Below are 20,097 nucleotides of genomic sequence, written 5' to 3'. Positions count from 1 at the left end.
ATTAAATTATGTTCTTAATACTTTATTATTCTAACAATTAATTATATATTTATTTGTTATTTAGATTTTCTAAAGTATCAAAAATTAAAATCCAATCAACTAACTAATCAGAGACTAATTCGATATATTTTATATCCATGATATTATTTTGATGATGGTGTATCATATTCACTTCATGATGAAATCTTACTTTTATTATTTTATTTTTTTAAAGAAATAAATTTAAATATATATTTTTTAAATTTAAATATATAAATAAATATATATTTTAAATAAATAAATTTAAATAAAATAAATAAAAATAAGTATATATATATATATATATATATATATATATATATATATATATATATATATATATATATATATTCTTGTTAATTTGGTCATCTCCAACTATAAATTGAGACATTGAGCAATTGGCCACTGTTTCCGCCAATCACGCTTCGGCTTCTTCGCCAAACCTATAAATAGGGCTGTGCAGCATTCTCTGATCCCATAAAATTAAATTACGCTCGAGGAATATATTCTCCAATAACACCATAAAAGGGAGAAGAGGGCGATGCCGGAGAAGTCGATGGACGAGGTGATGGAGGCGGCTGCCGGCGCTCACTTCAGCGGGCTCCGCCTCGACTCACTCCGCCTCTCCTCCCCCTCCACCCCTTCCTCCCCTTCCTCCGCCAGGGCTTCCCAGGTCCTTTCCCCCGAATCTGCTTCCTCCGCCGCCGCCCCGAGGCAGCCCTTCCTCATCGGTAAGTTTGAAGAACCCTAATCGGGCTTTCATCCTCGTTTGAGATCATTAGAAGCCTTCATTGTTGATTGGGCTGTTGGGGTTCTTTTCTTTTATGATTCCGAGCCTTTCTTGTGGTCGGTGGGGTTTTGTTTAGGGGTTTGTGGGGGTACGGCTTCCGGGAAGACCACCGTCTGCGACATGATCATCCAGCAGCTTCACGATCACCGTGTCGTTCTCGTGAATCAGGTACGAAGTTGTTGTTTGGGATCCTTGTGTGGCATTTTATTGTTCCTTCTTTGTTTCCTTGTTAATTACGATGTTCAGACAGGAAAAAGGTGCGATTTTTCTTTATCGTTCTCCGTTCTTTTTTATTTTTATTTTTTTTGTGTGTGCCTTCTCTGAGGTAATCCAAAGTTGTAATTTACTGGAAAAGCGGTTGAAACAACATACTAGCGAGTTGGCCTGTGATTTAGGTGTAGTTTGGAGATCTGTCTAGTTTAACATGTGATCTCTGTGTTTCCTTTATTTTATTGCAAGCTTATCTCAAAGGATTATTTTATGTGAGGAGTTGGGAGTGGAAGTGTTTGATTGATCACTTCTATGTTTATTGCATATTTTTATAACTTTTGGCACTCTATCCTACCTCTCTCTGTTGTCCCTGTTTAATGAAATGTTCTGAAAAGGATGAGCCTAGAGCTATTGACTTTTGCTGATCGATTGTTTTATGGACTTTGTACCTTCATTGAGTGATTGGAAGATTTACTGAGCATCTTGATATACATGTTGGCTTATTATTGAGAAAACTAGGAGTTAATCTCATCTTTCTGATGGTAATCGCTGCAACTTAATTTTAACTCATCTGCTTATGCATTGAAACCTTGAATTTTTACTTAAAAGCTGATGTACGATGAAGTCGTCCTATGTCTTAGTTTGGTAGGCATTTGAGCTCTTCCTATCTTGATCTTGAGAGCCATGATACTGTCCCTACTATCACCATATGTAGCTCCTGTTTTCTAGTTCTCTAGCTTTAGATAGATATCTGGGGTGTCCATATGAATAGATGCAGTTATACTATATGCAACCCCATGACTTATTTAAATGCCGATTTTTTTTTATTTAAGAAACTAAGTGATTATAATAATTGATGTTGTTTCTTTAATTCAACATGAAAGAATCCGTCTTTCTCTTTTCCACTGAATTTAAATGCATTTTGTTGGTTTGAAGATCTAATTTACCTCTTTTGCACGGTGGATCCTCATATTATCCATTGTGAAAGATATATTACTGCAGTTCTACCAGTGTAGCTATTTAAAATTTTAAATTCTAAACAATGCAATCCTTTTTGGTTAAATGTTTTGCATATTAATTTAAACTTGCTGAATGTAGGATTCATTTTACCGTGGCCTAACTGGTGAAGAATCTAAGCACGTCCAGGACTACAATTTTGATCATCCTGGTGATAATCATATTGTGCAGTGTTATCATTACTTGCAAATTGCATGCAGAATGAGCAATGACACTATTTGGCTACTTATTTTATTTTTGTAATTTGGTTGTGATAGTTTCTTACAGTATCTATTTGTTTCTTTGGATAGATGCCTTTGATACTGAACAACTTCTAGAGTGCATGGGAAAGCTCAAGAGTGGGCATTCTGTCAATGTTCCCATATATGATTTTAAGAATCATCGGCGTTGTTCTGAATCTTTCAGAAAGGTATTTAATGATTAATTCTGAAAGTTATATCTAGCTATTCTATTTTATGTTTATTTGGAAAAAAGGGTTTTGAACTTCTATGTTGGTTGAGATGTCGTGCTGGGAGTTTATTGATGTTGCGTGCTACCTTTTTTGGAGGATGAAGGTTAAAAGACCAAATTGTGGAAGTAGTTGTAGCCATGGAATATAAATCAGATTTGTGTTTGCTTGATGAGCATGCTGCAAAAGACACCTATGGCATTATTTTTTAAAAAACAAAATGAAATAATGGCTTCAGTTTACTTTTACTTTCTTTCCAACAAGATATTTGGTGCCGAGCACTTTAGCTTGACAAAAGATCAGAGAAAGGAACTATTAGATGGTCATGGTTTAGCCAGGATTGGTGGATGGCCATTCTAAATTGATTCTCTGCCAGATTGCTCATAATCTGATCCTATGAGCAGTATATTGCTAGTTATGGTAATCTTAATCCATTTTTTTTGCTTTCATCAAGAAATAAACATGATTTGATGCCTAAGATGGGCACCTCATTTTTGGATGGTATGCTTTCCAGGAAGAGTGATGGGCGTGCTGATCCTCATCTTTTGATGATAATGGCCGTTTGATGATTCATGAGCTTCCATGATGAAAAATAATTGATGGTTTCACATTGGAGTACTTGTAGATTATTCGACCTTTTTACCTATGGCTGTCATATTAAACTTGTTCCAGCTAGTTTTATTCGAGTCAGCTGTATCCAAAATGTGTGGTTAAATATTGCATAGAACATTTGGATTCAACCTAGCCAAACTGTGACTAGGACCATTCAACCTAAACAAATGGGGGCTAGGATTGCTCAAGGCCAACATCCCGATGATCCAATGTGTTTAGTTGATTTTTTTTTAAAATATGTGCTATAAATATAATGTGGTACCAAGGATTAAAAAATTTCAGCCCGGTACCAAAACATATAGTGAATGAGTGTTTGTAATTTGTATGGATCAGTTTTGGTTGGACCACTAGCGAGCGAGCGAGAGAGAGAGAGAGAGAGAGTCACACTATCAATTACTGCATATTTCCAGTTAGTTAATGGTCTCATAAGGTAAGATTACCAGGCGGTGAGCTCAGTTTTGGACCAGATTGGGCAAAATTGTTGGTCTGCCATCTGACTGATAAAAATCGGTCCATACTAACAAGACGGCTAAGATTTTCCTTTTTCCTGAAACAGTATTGTATCTAGAAGTGTATTTTAAAATTATTGTCTGACTTTGACTTGAACCTTAGGATATCATCACATGCTAGTCTGAACAATGCTAATATAGCTACCTTTATATTTAAATATATAGTGTTCTTTAATTTCTTAATATGAAAAATCTGACATCTTTCCACTCAAACATTATCTTGTAGGTAAATGCATCAGATGTCATTATTTTGGAGGGCATCCTAGTTTTTCATGATCCTCAAGTCCGTAACTTGATGGACATGAAGATTTTTGTTGATACAGGTTTATATTTTGTCTTCATTTTCTTATACGTTTGCAAGATGACAGTTCACTTTAAGCATCATATTTGAAGGTTTGATTTTAGGCTCTATTATAATCTATACTGGATTGTCAATGAGAAATGGCATGGAACTCACAACTTACAGTTTTGGCAATTGTTCTCTAAGATCTTTACATGAATTTTTTTTCTTGGTAATTTATGTTGGTAGGTTATATTAGCCTCTTTAGTTGATTTCATGAAGTTCATATATGTTGTTGTCATGATCAGATCCTTATGAATTTCCAAGGGTCTTGGATAGTGGTTTGTGAAAACTTCTGGTACAGTTTAAGTTCTTTGCCCTCTGAAACTTTTCATTTGTTTAAACTTCTGAGCTGCACTTTTGGATACTCATCAAAGCTCAGTTAATTACTTTATTTTTATTAGATTTACTTGCAATTGAAGGTATATGAATTTGTACAAACTAGTTCATTGCCAGTGCTTGTGATGTTTTTATGGTAATGAGAACCTTCATGGTGAGGGATCAAAGCAGAAAGTAAAAGATAGGATATAAACATAAAGCAAGAAGATAAAAGACAAACCATAGAATCAACCACGAACTTACACCCTTAATCCAAAATATCAAAAGAATTATTCAAAAAATGGCTTTAGTGCTTTAATATTATCTAAACAAGGAATTAAAGGAATTAGTACTTTAAAACTATTCAAAGAATGGCTTTAGTGCTTTAAAAATTATCTAAACAAGGAATTAAAGGCATCATTCCCTAGTGAGTACAAAAGCATGTAAAAATAGACAAAACTTTGACATACATGTGCAGCATTTCAATCTTTATCTTATTCTGCTACATAATTAGTCCCTTGTTCTCTGTCATATGGTGCCTTTAGATGCTGATATAAGGCTTGCCCGAAGAATAAGGCGTGATACAGTTGAGAGAGGTAGAGATGTCAGCTCAGTGCTTGAGCAGGTATGCTACTCTATAATATGGTTTCTACTATTTCATGTAGATATGCATATTCTATTTATTTGGCTTCTCTGTTGTTAATCTGGAAATTGGGTAGGATATGTGCATTCATTATCTTGTAAAACTGCATATGTAATGATGTGCAAATACTGTGTCTAAAAGGAACACGATTTCTACATATTCTCTTATATCAAGACCCAAAGGTAGTATATGAAAAAAGACTCTAAAACACACATTTTAAAGTTTTGAGACATGTGTATGCATATGGATGTGTGTGTATATATGTTAATCCTACCAGTATGAGTTGATCAGATTCTGTGGTGGATTTAGTCCTTCAAGATTTTTTAGTAACGGATGCAAACTATTCAGGTCGATACACACGTATGCAATGCCCCCATAGAAAATGTTTATAAAACTAAACGCCTCTTGTCTAACAACGGGTGCTTACCGTATGATTATTCTTTTTTGTGACCTGCCGACCACCAATCTGTTTAATCATATCCTAACTGGATTCTGTACACATTGATGCATCCTAAAAACCTTGTATAACATATGACTATGTGAGGAAAAAAATCTTACGATTTGCTTTGTGTTGCAACCATCCGATTTGGCACCTACTACTGTCATTGCAGTATCTACCATTCACTATCATATAAATTAGAAAGGCAAGGGTTAGAGTAGAGAAAGGATGGGTAATCCTTAGATCTTTTGAAGAAATAGGGATGCTCCATATGATTCACATATGTTGGTAGGCAATAGCATCTATGTTATGTTTGGAACCATGGAAAGTTTTTCATGCTTACTCATAGAAAATTCCCTTGATCAAGTCAATTTTAGAAAATGTTGTGATTTTATTAAAATTTCTATCAAGAACTTCTTTCACTAATGATGTTGGTGCACTGAAGTTAATAGGCTCATATTCTTTTTTCATCCATCAAAACACGGCAGTAATACTAACTCAAGCAATTGTTAGTATTGCTGATATATGCTGCCCATAGACATATTTCTTTAATTTCATCACCTGAAGGTTTTCTTTATTCATAAAAGGGACTCACGGTATCTAAAACATGTTCATTGTATCTAATGTTTTACCATGTCTATCTAAAACAACTTTGGTTTGTAGTATGGAAGGTTTGTGAAGCCTGCTTTTGATGATTTTGTTCTTCCATCGAAGAAATATGCTGATGTGATCATACCACGTGGAGGTGATAACCACGTTGCAATAGATCTTATTGTACAGCATATACGGACAAAGCTTGGTCTGCATGACTTGTGCAAAATCTATAATAATGTGTATGTTATTCAGTCAACGTTCCAGGTGACTTTCTTTAGTTAAATTGCTATTGTATGTTATATTGAGCAAATGGGACTTCTCAATTCCTTTTTGTCCTGTTAAGCTTAAGATGATTGACCACATAACATAAAACTTTCAAATATCATCTGAACAGATACGAGGAATGCACACACTTATTCGTGATAGGGACATAACAACACCTGACTTTGTATTCTATTCAGATCGTCTTATACGGCTGGTAATCTCTACAATTTTCTTTTCCAATTTATGGATCCAAATTGATACAATTACTGCTATGAACTTAGGTTTGCTTTCATAATAGTTATTATTAAACTATCTTTGTAACACAAAATAGTAATATACCAGGTTGTGGAGCATGGTCTTGGTCATTTGCCATTTACTGAGAAGCAAGTGGTCACCCCTACAGGTATTTTTTATCTTTATATAATATGTGTATCTATATACATACATATATATATATGTATGTGTATATATTTATATGTATATATATGTATGTGTGTATATATATATATATATATATATATATATATATATATATATATATATATATATGTTACTCCTGCAAGTAAACGAATAATCTCACATGTTAAAGCCTTTATAAAATATATGTATGTATATGTGTGTGTGTATATCTATGCAGTTTTACAAATAGGAAACCCTATAAATAAGAAAACTATAAAAGATACAGCAGTCAATATATATTTGTACTCTATGTGAACAAAAAATGTGCTGTAAATTTATAATTGTGTTCTTATTTTGGTCAGGATCTGTATACATGGGAGTTGACTTTTGTAAGAAACTCTGTGGAGTGTCTATTGTCCGAAGGTGAGACTTGATTCAGGTATTGCGTTGATTTCTTAATAATATTGGTCCAGAAATGTAAGGTCAAATCATGTGGAGTTTCAATAAGTGACCTTTAGAAAAATACTATGTTGTTTTTATATTTTTTTCAGTCTCCAAGACGCCAATCTTTATTAACTGGTTTCATAGTTGTTACGGCTTCTGATCTTTTTACTGTTTGGCATTCACTTTATTCATTCTTTAAGCACACTTCCATCCCATTTTGTGCCATCACTGATGCTATGCCTGATTCTCACAACACTCGGATTCATGTCTCTTATGTGTTTCCTCAATTTCATTGGTAACTAATATTATACTTCCTCATTGACTGAAACTCAAAAGTAAAGATGACAGTGGGAGGTGTAATTTTAACAAAAACATGTCTAGAATGAACTCCTTTTCTGTATGTATAATGCTAAGACTTGTTTAATTTGCCATAGTGGCGAAAGCATGGAAAACGCCCTGCGGGCATGTTGTAAGGGAATAAAGATCGGTAAAATTCTCATCCATCGTGATGGAGACAATGGTAAACAGGTTGGTATTCACAAATTTTTTTTCTTACTCAATACTCACGTACAATGAACACCTTTTGTTAATGCTTGAAGTAAAATATATATTTCTTTTAACACTGGATAATTTCTCATTGCCTCTGTATCTTATATGGTGTGTCCCACTCAGCTCATATATGAGAAGCTGCCTAAGGATATCTCTGAACGGCATGTTCTACTTTTAGATCCTGTTCTTGGTACAGGTCAGTATTGTGCATTCTATTACTGTTCATTTTTGCACATCGGCAAATGTTAAACACAAACTTCTAGTATTTGATTTATGAATTGACAAATCCTTCTGTATTCTAACGCCCATTGCTTATTTGATTAGGTTTTAGAACAAAGCTTGACTGTTTCACCTGGCTAACTTTGTTGGCAAAAGACTGATAACTTGTAACATCTAGTTCTCCATTAACTGTGAATAGCAGAAAATGGCATTTGCTTAGATCAAACCTCAAGTTATTTGGAAGCTTGAATTCTATCATCTTTGCTCATTCTTGAGGTTTTTCTTTTGTGAGAAATATGTGCAAATTTAGATTGTGTCTAACTGTTCTTTCTATAATATGTACTGTTTCATCTTTTGTTCACACTGCTCCTTTCTGTCAACATGCACATTGATGAGTCATACCCTTGATTTGCTTAGGTAACTCAGCTAACCAAGCAATAGAGCTCCTCATACAGAAAGGAGTTCCTGAGAGCTGGATAATTTTCCTCAACCTCATCTCGGTGAGCTTCCTGTTGTTTTTCGTAGTCATTGGACGGGTTGCAATTATTCTGATCAAATTCTGTTTGCTCTTTCGGGTGCAGGCACCTGAGGGGATTCATTGTGTTTGTAAAAGGTTCCCTTCAGTGAAGATAGTCACCTCGGAGATCGATGTGGCACTGAACGAGGATTTTCGAGTTATTCCAGGGTTGGGCGAGTTTGGCGATCGATATTTCGGCACTGACAACTGACAGAACATCATCGGCTATCGATTTGTGTCTCATTATATGATTGAAGTGCAGACAAGAATATATTTAACAACCTACTACTCAACATAAAAAATTACAATTTATAAATTATTTTCTTCGCATTAATACCCTGAGCAAAGATACTCATACTGTAAGATTGTGGTATGCATCCGGGAAATTAACCTTCTACAATTTGATGAATGCATCGCCTAATATTCCTCTTTGCTCCTCCGTCGGAGTGATCCATACCAATGTAATGTTTACTCTCGACAGTCTTGTGTGTTGTTTCTTGTGCTAAGCATCTTATAAAGCCAAGCAGAGTAATGGAGGCAGAATTCTGAAGGGACCATGCATTGTGACTGAAGCTTATGGATCTGGATCGGATCAAAAGAGGCATATAGATATAAAAATGATCCCTTCCTGGCATTTATAGCTGGATTCGTGTAGGGTATCAGCCTTATGCACATCATTGGCTGTAAATCTAGGATCCATACTCGTGTTTTTTTCTCCCAAAAGCAAAATTAACCATTACCCAATACCACAAATTACATTCTTCCCAACAAAAATTAGAGGAGAGCAATGTATGAATCTCTGATTGACAAAAAATTTCTCTCGATGATCTACTGGATCTTGCAAAGTTGACCGCCCAATTGTGGTATGAACATTATCAAACCTTTCTTACAAGGAACAGCTAACTATATTTACATTACAACAATTACTTTTATTGGGAAATCAATTTATCAAACCATTTGAAAATGATCCATATGAACTTTTTTATGATATATTTCACATAAAACTAAAATGTTGTGACATCGAATAAATTTAATCTCTTCACAAATAGGTAGAATTGTGCACACATGTATCGCTAGAAAACCGATGTTTAAGATACATAATTTTCTAAAATTTATGTCATTTGAGTAATAGATGAATTTTCATTTAACATTAATACACTTTAAACATTCATGTACTATGATAAAAAATATTAGAGACATCGAGAAATTTCTGTATCTTCATATATTTCATGAGGATATGTGAGAGATCGAGGATCAAATATGATGTATTAAGATTTATGAGGGCAAATACACCATCACGAAACATTGCAAGGATGGATATGAATAAACGCCTTCACAAATAAGTCAAGTAACTCTTTACCATATTTATTGAGGATATGTTACCTTTTCGACTGCCTTTGATTCATGTTGTTACCATCTCGGATTCATGAATCCTATTGAATCTGTCTTCTCCCCTACACCTCTTTCTTCCTCCTTTCTCTCTCTACCCCCATCCCGTCACACATGCGATTCTTCTGCCATCAAAGATGAGAAGATTGTCTGAGTTGAAGTTTGTCATTCTCTTTGTTCTTGTTATAGTCATAATTCTCACTTGTATAGTTTCACACCTATCCACAAATCAAGTGGTAACACTAGAGAGGAAATGGAGATTAGGGAAGAAGATGGCGCCAATGGAGAGTTCAGAGGTCCATTCTTTCTTTGCTATGGCCTTGGCCAAGGCTTTTTTTATCTTGTTTTAATTTCATTAGTTTGATGGCTTTATTTTGCTCTATTTTCCTAATAATTTTCTTTAATCTAGTTTCATATTATGTTGGCTTAAATGATTGTGTTAGATGTTCTCTTCTTTAGTTTATGGAATTTTTTTTCTTCTTTTCTTTTGATGTGAAAGATCAATCTTTTGCTCCATCTAAAGTGTGATTGATTAGTAGATTAGCAAAAGAAGAGGGCATAAGTTTACTAGAGGATGTCAAAATTTCCTTTATCTTCCCAAATTATGTGTTGGTACTACAAACAAATCATGTCCAACACATTATATATATATATATATATATATATATATATATATATATATATATATATATATATATATATATATATACTATCTCTAACTAAGTATGTCTAGAAAAAGAAATTTAGAAAACAATTTCATGTTTTATTCTAATTTCTGAAGAGAAAAGAAAAATATGTTATACTAGTTTAATTTGATAGATCAATTTGTGGTGGTGATAGTGATGATGATGATCTTAGAAACTATGATTGTAATGATAATAATGATGGCAATGGCACTGATAAACCTTTTTCTCAACCATACATCAAAAAGAAACATTTTGAGCGTTCTACAAAACCTAAAATAAATATCATCTTGTCAATATAGTTCGATGTTATGTACGTTTATAACGCCTTCCTAATTGTCTCATCAATGATGTCATTATTCTTGAAGAAATGGTCAGTAATGGGAAGCTTGGAGACGATAAATAACTCATCATGTGTTCTTCTGCAGCAAAAAACGAAACTACGAGTTCTGAAGAAGTCACTCCGAAGAATCGCAAGAGATGACAATATTCTCATAATTGCTACGCTCGATGCAGCCTCACGATCCCTTTTCGATCTCTTCATCGAGAGCTTCCGAGTCGGCGAGCGAACAGATGTGCTGTTAAGACATTTGCTGGTCTTAGCAACGGATCAAAAGGCTTTGGAGCACTGCAGGTCTTCCCACATGCACTGTCATCTTCTCGGCGCAGAAGGCAACAGCAAACGCTCGGCAGCTGACGATGGTCATGTGATGATGAGGCAGCTCGAGTTCCAGCAAACGCTCGTAGAACTCGGATACAGTTTCATATACACGGTGGGAGGGAAGATCGATTTGCATGGTGAAGGAGGCCTTGTTGTTTTGATGTGACTGATGTGATCTACTCTCTCTCCATGGCAGGATTTGGATGTGATGTGGTTTCGGATTCCGTGGCATCACCTCGAGTCGGGTACCTACTTAGGTTTTGCTACTGATCTCTTCGAAGGAGATGCAAAAAGCCTGCAAAACGTGCCCAACGGAGGCCTCATGTACGTGAAGGCTTGCAGCAACAACGTCGAGTTGTACAAGTACTGGAAGCTGCTGTGCAAGCAGTATCCTACCGCAGACCGGCAATCCATTCTATCCAAGGGATTGGCCGATGGTGTCGTTCCATTCAACTTGAGATTCCAGTTTCTCGACACCGCTAACTTCGGAGGGTTTTGCCAGCCCAGGGGAGAGCCGAGCAAGGTCTGCACGGTGCAGGCCAACTGTTGTGGGAGCGCAGAGGAGAAGGTGCGTGGCCTGAGGAGTCTGATACAGGATTGGAACAAGTACAGGTCGATTTCCATGGAAGAGAAGGAAGGGGGAGGAGGGTTTTCTTGGAGCAACACAAGTAGATGCGAACAGTGAGAGGCATCGATGTCGATCGAGCACACCGTTCCTTCGTGTCTCTTTGGCTGGTTCGGAGGGTTGCGTTCCGAATAAACGAAGACACTGAGAATGACTGATGACTATTAAGATAATGGTAGTAATCTTTTCCGTCTATATGTTCTTTGTGGAGGTAGAAGAGGTATTATCTATTATGGACATTTATGCTCTCATGGCTTTAGAATTTATATGCAAGTCATGATTATTTTTATCTTTTATATTTTAGTTTCGCATGTTTTATTGTTTGCAGAGAGATTAATATAAGCTATAAATATGGAATTCCATTCCCAAGAATAATGACCTTATCCATCATGGATAAAATGACTTACTAAAATGATGCATTAATGTTAATATGGAGGATTAGAAAACTGTCCTTCGGGTGAAGTTTAATTTAAATAGACAGAAATAAGATTGCACGAGAAGGGGAGACTCAAATGAGGGAAGAGGCATGCATAATCTCGTGATGCTATGGTATCATCGTGGAAACATGCATACCTCCTCCTGCATGCCAAAGCAAACAACAAATAAATCCATCCGTATGAGATGTCGAAGACAAGTGTTCGTCAAGCAGCCACGGAAATTAACGTTTAATTACAGGAAAAAGATTTCAGAAAAACAAGATTTCGTTGTTGACCAAACGAGCATAGAAGAAAAAGTTCTTCGACATGTATAAAGATCATACTAAAAAGTAGTAAGTTTCGTTTAAGGTTCCAAGTGTCAGAAATGCCGATGCAAACTATTACTGATCCTGAGTGTGTATAGATATTTGATTACACAACTCCAGAAATAATACAGACAAGTGGACTCTCTCTACCTTTAACCATCTCACGATGACCCACGGAGCTCTAGAATAGCAATCCATTCAGTCTGCACATATGGTGTTTGTGAACTGATTCAACACGAATATAAGCGAGAAGCAATCGGCAAAATAGTAATTCATTCATACATGTAAAAACACAGTGAAAACTTGTACCCAAATTTAGCAGATTAGTCTTAGTCGGGGCAGATCAAAAGGCATCATAGTAAGGCATTTTGCTGAAACAGGAGCGGTGGATACATGTGATGCCCTCTGTCAACCAGATCCAGAAGCCGCATTGAATGAATCAAAGCTTCCAGTTGTGGTCGACGATGGATTGGCTTGATACATCACAGGATTGATGGCAGGTGCAGCACCATTGGTGGTTGGCATTGACATGGCCCCGGAAATTGGAGGTGCCAATTGAGGAGGCCTAGGAAGATTACTAACTTGCATCGGTGCTGATGCAGCAGCACCAGGTGGTACCGCTGATGGTGGAGCAGTAGGCATAGTATGAAGAGGACCATAACCTGCCGATCAGGATGCAGGATGAATGTATAGGATTATTGATTGAGAAAAAAGAACATTACCATAAATGAAAATAAACCACGTGTGACTGGCATGGCTTGTACTAGCCAAGCTCAATAAGATTTGTTACATAATAAAATGCGGGTTGAATGAATGAAAAGCAACTCATAACAAGCCAATGACATGGGCTGACACAAATCCCGACAGACAACAGGCTAGTCTTGCCAGATAACAAGCTAGCAAAACGTCTACGGGTGTAGGGAACCTTGGGATAACACAGATATCAATGCTGACATCGCAGAATACGGCGTGGCCATCAAAAACCAACCATGCGAAGAAGGTTCTCGCTGCACATTTTCTTTATCTTACCGCAAACTATCGTAATTTCACTATCTTATCTAATTGCCACAAACGGGGAGTAGCAAACCTTGGCATAACACAAATATCTATGCCAATACCTCACTTTAGAGCTTGGTCACCAAAAATCGAGAATGTTGTACATTTTTACCTTACTGGCAAACATTTGCAATTCACAACTCATCTAATTGCCTCAACAAGGTGCAAAACCTAGACAAAAGCATAAATACCAACGCCAATACCACATTATAGAGCATGGCCACTGAAACGACCATTGCAAAAACAAACTGTCAATCTTTTGCAAATTTTCAACTTATCTAAGTGCCTTTTTTGCTTACTTTGACCCTTGACAACATGGCTGGCGGTCCCTAAAAACTAGGATCAAAGAAAAGAAACATTTTCAATCAGTTCAAAAAAGCACCTATGCAACCAAAACGCATTTTATTGGTTATTGAACTTTACTATCAGTTTACTTTTATGAAGTATATATTTGGTATTATAGGATTTTTCAACTAAATGATAAGTGTCATTTCCAAATCTGTAGTGCCCCTAACAGTATTTGTTTAAATATAGTTGTTGTAACTTGTAACTTGATTCTGTAGCCACAGTAGATGCAATAGATGCACTTACTGTAACTGCATTGCCTACACATAAAACTGCTGTGACTGGATTTTTCCTATTTGCTTATGTGTATTTTCTATGATGCCTTCGGTTTAGGGTCTCAAAATTATACATTAAATTATTCTGACTCAAATATCCAAATTTGATCCTCTTTTCTTGGTTTGATTGAACAATCTATCTAAAGTGCTGGTTATCTTATTTAGCAAAGGAGATAAGCATAATTTAATATACTCCTTTATTTTAACCTGGGTTTATCAGATTTAAACTCCTTCAGTACTTAATCATGCTCTATCATTTGCAAAAATCAGTATGTAACATGAAGAAAACAAATTCTACTAATTTTTCAGAGAAATACAATAAGGCCCCAGAGGAAAAAAAAGAAGAATACTATTTTCAATGTGATGTAATAAGAGATTGTTTGACCTTAATTTATTTAAGTCTTATGATAACTGCTGTTGCGAATTGTAACTGTACCAATCTGAATTGAATTTGCAGTTTTAAATTGTCTACTATCGAATACTCTTGATTATGTCATTGATCGTTTTTTTTTGTACTGATAAAAACTTCACATTAACTTCATCATAAGCTTGGTAACCTATTATTTCTCACTTTAGCAGTGTGTGTGAGACAAATTATATCATGGTAAGATAATGTGCCTACTCTTGGCCATGAAAAATTACTCTTCTCTAGAGCCTGATCTGATCAAGATTGATCCAATTTTGACAAATGGAAAATTTAACCTTTTAACATTTGATGAAAGGAAAATAGCAAAGGAAGAATTACCAAGACAACGGGGAATGAACAAGCAAGGTCAATTCTGCTTCGCTTTACAGATGCATGGGTTCGAACACTAATCAACTAAACCTAGAACAACGAAGACCATATCTCAAATAGAAAAGGTGAGGCAGCAATATCTACGAAATGATACATGCCTCTTACAAGGCAATTGTGGCCTTCAATGGGAGCACAAAACTGGTTATTTTTGGAGTCGAGGGAGATTGGAGACAAACTGTCAGATGAAGTAGTGGTTTCTTCTCTATATATTCATTCATATATAACCATGGGTGATCTGTGATCTAACACATGCCAAGTCATCAGGTTTTCTTAGTAATCATCAGCATTCATAGCTAGTTCTGTTGTTTGGAAATATATATCTGAAAAAATTAGTCAGTCAAAAAGTTGTTTTCACAATCCTTTAATAGAATTATGGCAATCTAGCAATTTTAGAATATACTTCAGAGTTTAATGCCAGTGTCCACTACAGTACAATGATATGTTTCTTCTATTTAAAGACCAATTGTGGCTCCTAGATATCTATATGAAAGATTCAATACTTATTAATTCCATCTTATGTGCTCCAAAAATGTTTACATGATGAAATCTTGCCATAACAGATTTTTAAAATTTTGCTATACTATCCTAGGTGAGTTTTGACATCAATTTTATCTCGATTACCCTTGGTTGTAATACCCTGATGAGCTTTTGCATGCTCTAATGCCTAATATAACCTAATGTTTGTTCATGTCAACATAATGTTGGAGCAGCTGGACAATTAGTAAGTTTCACTTGGTCTGTTTTTAAGTTGTAAAGAAAGGCAAAACCCAATTAACTTGTGAAATTGATTAAAACTTGGCTCAAGTGAAACCTAATTAAGACTCACAGAATCTGACACATGTTTTTGTCACAAGTTCTCAAGTGTATCAGGATCCTAACTTTAATTAATCCTCCAAAACAAAATAGCAATTTTTCCTCAATTGATCAGCTAGTCTAAAAACCCACTAGATCCAAACAGGTATTTATAATTGAGCAGCTTGACTCAGAGATGGATGGTTTAACCAATAACTATTGACACATTGTTCTTTTCTAACATATTAAAACAAAAATATCCATTTATCTTTTTTTCTCTATAAAAAAAAATTTCCCTATGTGTTTATTTCATCTTCCACTAGCTTACCAAATAATGAAATTGGCACCTTTGTGATCCGAGGCGACAAGGACCTTAAATTTTACGAGAATCTTCTATACATTCTCTTAACTGTGATACTTCTAAAAAAGAACTAGAAATGCAAGGAAACAAATGATCGAGAATAGTTTTAGGCACCTAAGGTGTTTTTAATATACCTGGAGCTCCAACTGGAGGAGGCAAGAGAGGGGGCCTAACTCCCGGTAGCATTCCCTGAGATGGTGCTCCCATAGGCAAGATAGGTGGTCCTAAAACTGGAAGAGGGGGCCGATTTCCTGGCATGGACATGAGATGTTGGTTATAAGTTGCACCAACTTGATGTTGGAATGCTGCAGCCTGGCCTAGATGTTCCTTGATTCTCTGATCAATTAGACTTTGAGTTTGTTGCTCCTCAAATTGCTGGTAATAAGCACGGACATTTGCCTGTTCTTGAAAGAGTATCAGCAAAGTAGAGGTAGAAATAACTTGAACACACAGAAGAAAGAATTAAAACCTTGTGTTTGTAGCCAGCATTATGTTGCTTTCTGACAGATGGCTGCAGCATCATAAATTTCAGTTAGAAATGTTAACTTCTCCGAAAATACTTATAATTCATCAGACTGCAAATAAAGTACCTAAAATATATGATAACCGAAATATGAAAAGTCATGGTTAATTTTGACACCTCCAAATGGCACAAATAAAAAAGAATTTAAAGCTTGATTATGCTTAAAACTTTTAACCACAATATAAGTCCACAGTTATAGCATAAAAAAAGAGAAATATAAATAGTTCCTAACTATTTAATATAAGTCCACAGTTATAGTCAAAGGGTGACTGAATTAATATGGTAGTACTGACAGACATAGTTCCTAACTATTTGCAATCAGTTCTATGCATCTTTTCCTGTGTCTAATTTAAGGAGCACACAAAGATAAAACAAAACTCTTGTTACTCTCCACTACAAGCAGTTTGTGGTTACTCGACCATAAGTATCTTCATCAGTCTCTCCTACTCAGTAATAGATATAAGATACCTAAAACTTTTTTGTCTTGTGCAACCACCATATCTGCACATTCAATTCTTTTCTTAGCATTGCTAAAATTGCATTTCATATATTCAGTTTTAGTTATACTTAGTCTAAAATCTTTAGTTTCTAGGACTTTTCTAAGACATAGCTAGTGAGTTCATCCAACATTAATGTGAGAAGATAAAAGATCTCAAGATAACCCATGATGTGATCTTATGCTCACACAGTCCTCATGCTAGTAACTACTCTTTCATACACTGCTTTTGTCACACCAATACAATTGTTGAAAAACAATTTCTTTGCTAACACCTACTAGAGTAAATTATCTATAAATTATATCATAAGTTTTTTCTACATCAATAGAAACTACATGTAAGTGGTTCTTGTTCTCTTTATATTTTGCAGTAACTATCTAAATAAATATATAATTATTATGGTTGATTTGCTAGTCATAAGACCAAACAGGTTCTTCAAACACCTCATTTTTTCCTCCTCCAATCATCCTATCCCTAACAAATCAAGTATAAATCCTATTTAGGTAAGACTTATATGAACCATGAGACTTATATGAACTATGTGATGCCCAAAATATGGCCCAATAAAGCTCACAAGTCACATATGTTTGTTCATTTTATGGATCAACCCATTACTTGATTAAAAAAGTGACCCAATTGACAAATTTTAGACCCTAACCAACCACTAGGACTCAAATACAGATTAAATTGAAACCAAAAGCCTCCACTAAACGTCCATCGGTGCGGGCTAAATTAAAGCAGTAGGACTCAATGTGCCCTATAGAGCTACAAGGGTGTACCTAATTTAACTCAAGCAGTCGGAACAAACCAAATCAACCTTTTGGCCACCTGAATAGGGCTAGTAGCCTACAGTCCAACACGGGATAAGAACATGTAATATTAGGTGACACTATTCCATGCTCTCAAACGAATCAAAAACCGCAACCGAAATCAAGCAGCAAAAAACTGATTAATAGATCGATTATATTGTAACAACAAACAACATAATCTGCGGGGGCAAGAAACGAAGAAAACTTACAGAATCATGAGTCAGGTAAGTGTCGCAGTAATCGCAGTAGTACCTGAGAGCGAACGATCAGGGTTAGACAATAACGGTCGAGGAGGACAAAAGAGAAAAAGTAGGACAAGCGGAAACGTAGAAGCAAGCGTCGTTTGATTACCGAGGCATGGCTACTGGTGGCGATCGGAAGCCTTTAGATCGAAGGCGAAGCCTTCGCGATCGGTGGAGAGCAGAAGGCGAACCGTCAAGGAGACGGGGAGAAAGCAGCGGAGGGGGAAGCGTGAAGAAGCCCGTGCCCTACTACTCTTTCAATGTCTACCGACGCTTCGGAATAGGGACCCCCAATACGCCTTTAAACCGCTTAGGATCCGGATCCGAATTCGAATCCGAATCCGAATCCGAATCCTATAGATATCGTTAGACCCGAAATCTCGAGTGGCCGATAGCCGAGCCGAACCGAATCGAACCCGGTTCAACTGTCAATTACACATGCCAAATTAAGATTTCATGGTCCGATATCGGCCTGCAGAGTCATGAGTTAATGGGCCGAATTGGGTTGAGGATTGCTATGTTTGTGTTGAGGAAGATTCATGCCTAAAAATAATGCCTCAGTACTGTGTTTGACTGTGCAATATCAACTGTAGCAGTATGCAGTATAGCTTTCAAACTTAATTTGGGTTTGACTTGAGGCATGTAATTGATGGTGATTGGTAAATCATGGGTAATATTTTTATATTTATACTTAGTCAACCTTAAAGATTGAGACTTTTAACTTCCTAATCTTTTACTGAAGTCCTCATCTTCATTGCTTGCACTAAATTCATGTACTCATTCTAAGAAAACTAACTCATTAATTTAATGAGTGTGAAGTACTAACACAAAAAAAGACTCTATAACTCACTATTATCTGATAAGATAATGTATTGAATAACTTGTTGAACTTTAATTAAGATACTTAAGTTGGCAATTGTAGGAGTAAATCTACTGTTGCTCCACATCTGAAAACAGGAATCATGGAAGTGGATGATCATCTGCAGATCTTTCAGCATGGTTTGGGACCAGAAACAGCAGGTGGTCATCATGGCTGGAGGTGGTTCAGGTGACACTTAAGGCTTGTTGGTGTGCAACATGGGGTGTTGGTTTCCTCCCTCATACCAAACTCACTAACTTGTCTCTTCATTGGTCCTTTCTCCCACTGCTAATTGGGCATCACCTCTGACTTGACATGGGGTCCCTCTTGGGCTCAAGGTTAGGTGACAGAAACCATATCCCCACTCCTGAGCTCTCTGTTTTTAGCATGCAGTGCAAAGTAAGTGATGGAGAGCTGAGTGTGTAGGGTTGCAACCACCACTGCCCTCAAAAGAACCATAAACTCCATGGTGGGCAAAGGCAAAGCATTCTCTTATTACCAGTAGGTTAGGGGTGGCAGTTCAGGACTGACCTACTCACTGGTGCAAATCCATTAGAAGGTTGGTAGGGTTGGATGAGGCAATTGATGGGAATTGGTTGAGTTCACCTGACCAGGAAAATGAAATGGTGGTCAGGTGGAGGTGCCAATGCACTCCAACCTTTCAGTTCTTCTGTCTTCTTATCTCTCTGCCTATGAAAATGGTATCATCAGTACTGACTACCTGTTAGGTTTCCTAGAAGAGGCAGTAGGTAGATAAGCATATAACTGAACTGAAATGTGCTTTGCTGAGAGTTGAGTTAACCTGCAGCAAAATGCAGGTTTGGGGGATGATTAATATCATATATAATTTGTGATCTGATGAGCTTTTAACATTCTTGAGAAACAATTTAAGTCATAACTATGAACTAAGATCATAATAAATGTCTTCTTTGCTGGACTCTGCTTCAAGCAGACAAAAGATCCCTGTCAGGAAGTCAGACCTGATTCATATACCTAATTGGTAGACCACTGGGGGTTCAGAATTATTATGATCAGTATTTTGTGATGCATCAAAGAAATAAGATAATGCCAAATGCATGGTAGATAAGCATTTGGTTGAATAGCTCTGCTCA

General features: G+C 36.2%; 3 protein-coding genes across 4 annotated transcripts; 2 read left to right on the top strand and 1 right to left on the bottom strand.

Moving 5' to 3' along the window:
* The first annotated feature begins 427 nt into the window (after nt 1–427).
* Nucleotides 428–8,784, top strand: LOC135637753 (uridine/cytidine kinase UKL1, chloroplastic-like). Its single transcript, XM_065150519.1, has 14 exons — nt 428–749; nt 885–976; nt 2,117–2,186; nt 2,326–2,444; nt 3,831–3,927; nt 4,808–4,887; nt 6,008–6,202; nt 6,333–6,416; nt 6,545–6,605; nt 6,964–7,024; nt 7,480–7,573; nt 7,718–7,790; nt 8,231–8,313; nt 8,395–8,784. The coding sequence occupies exons 1-14, from the start codon at nt 560–562 to the stop codon at nt 8,539–8,541; spliced, it is 1,446 nt and encodes a 481-aa protein (XP_065006591.1). The 5' UTR covers nt 428–559; the 3' UTR covers nt 8,542–8,784.
* A 1,998-nt stretch (nt 8,785–10,782) lies between these two features.
* LOC135638441 (uncharacterized protein At4g15970-like) lies at nt 10,783–11,748 on the top strand. The gene is made up of 2 exons (XM_065151554.1): nt 10,783–11,175; nt 11,260–11,748. Exons 1-2 carry the CDS (start codon nt 10,783–10,785, stop codon nt 11,746–11,748), a joined length of 882 nt encoding a protein of 293 aa, XP_065007626.1.
* Nucleotides 11,749–12,481: 733 nt separating this feature from the next.
* Nucleotides 12,482–18,401, bottom strand: LOC135637542 (U1 small nuclear ribonucleoprotein C-like). Of its 2 annotated transcripts, XR_010496317.1 has the most exons (6): nt 18,236–18,401; nt 18,094–18,136; nt 16,525–16,566; nt 16,190–16,454; nt 12,740–13,092; nt 12,482–12,633 (listed from the first exon to the last, which is right to left on the bottom strand). XR_010496317.1 is itself a non-coding variant. In XM_065150118.1 (5 exons), the coding sequence occupies exons 1-5, from the start codon at nt 18,241–18,243 to the stop codon at nt 12,839–12,841; spliced, it is 612 nt and encodes a 203-aa protein (XP_065006190.1). In that variant the 5' UTR covers nt 18,244–18,401; the 3' UTR covers nt 12,611–12,838. The 2 variants fall into 2 exon arrangements, 1 of the variants encoding a protein (XP_065006190.1); XM_065150118.1 differs by having other exon boundaries at nt 12,611–13,092.
* Nucleotides 18,402–20,097: the final 1,696 nt, after the last annotated feature.

This window comes from Musa acuminata, chromosome BXJ3-5 (assembly GCF_036884655.1).
Source record: "Musa acuminata AAA Group cultivar baxijiao chromosome BXJ3-5, Cavendish_Baxijiao_AAA, whole genome shotgun sequence".
NCBI classification, from domain to species: domain Eukaryota; kingdom Viridiplantae; phylum Streptophyta; class Magnoliopsida; order Zingiberales; family Musaceae; genus Musa; species Musa acuminata.
The sequence above is the reverse complement of the archived record's forward strand: the minus strand, read 5'-3'. Positions and strand labels throughout refer to the sequence as shown.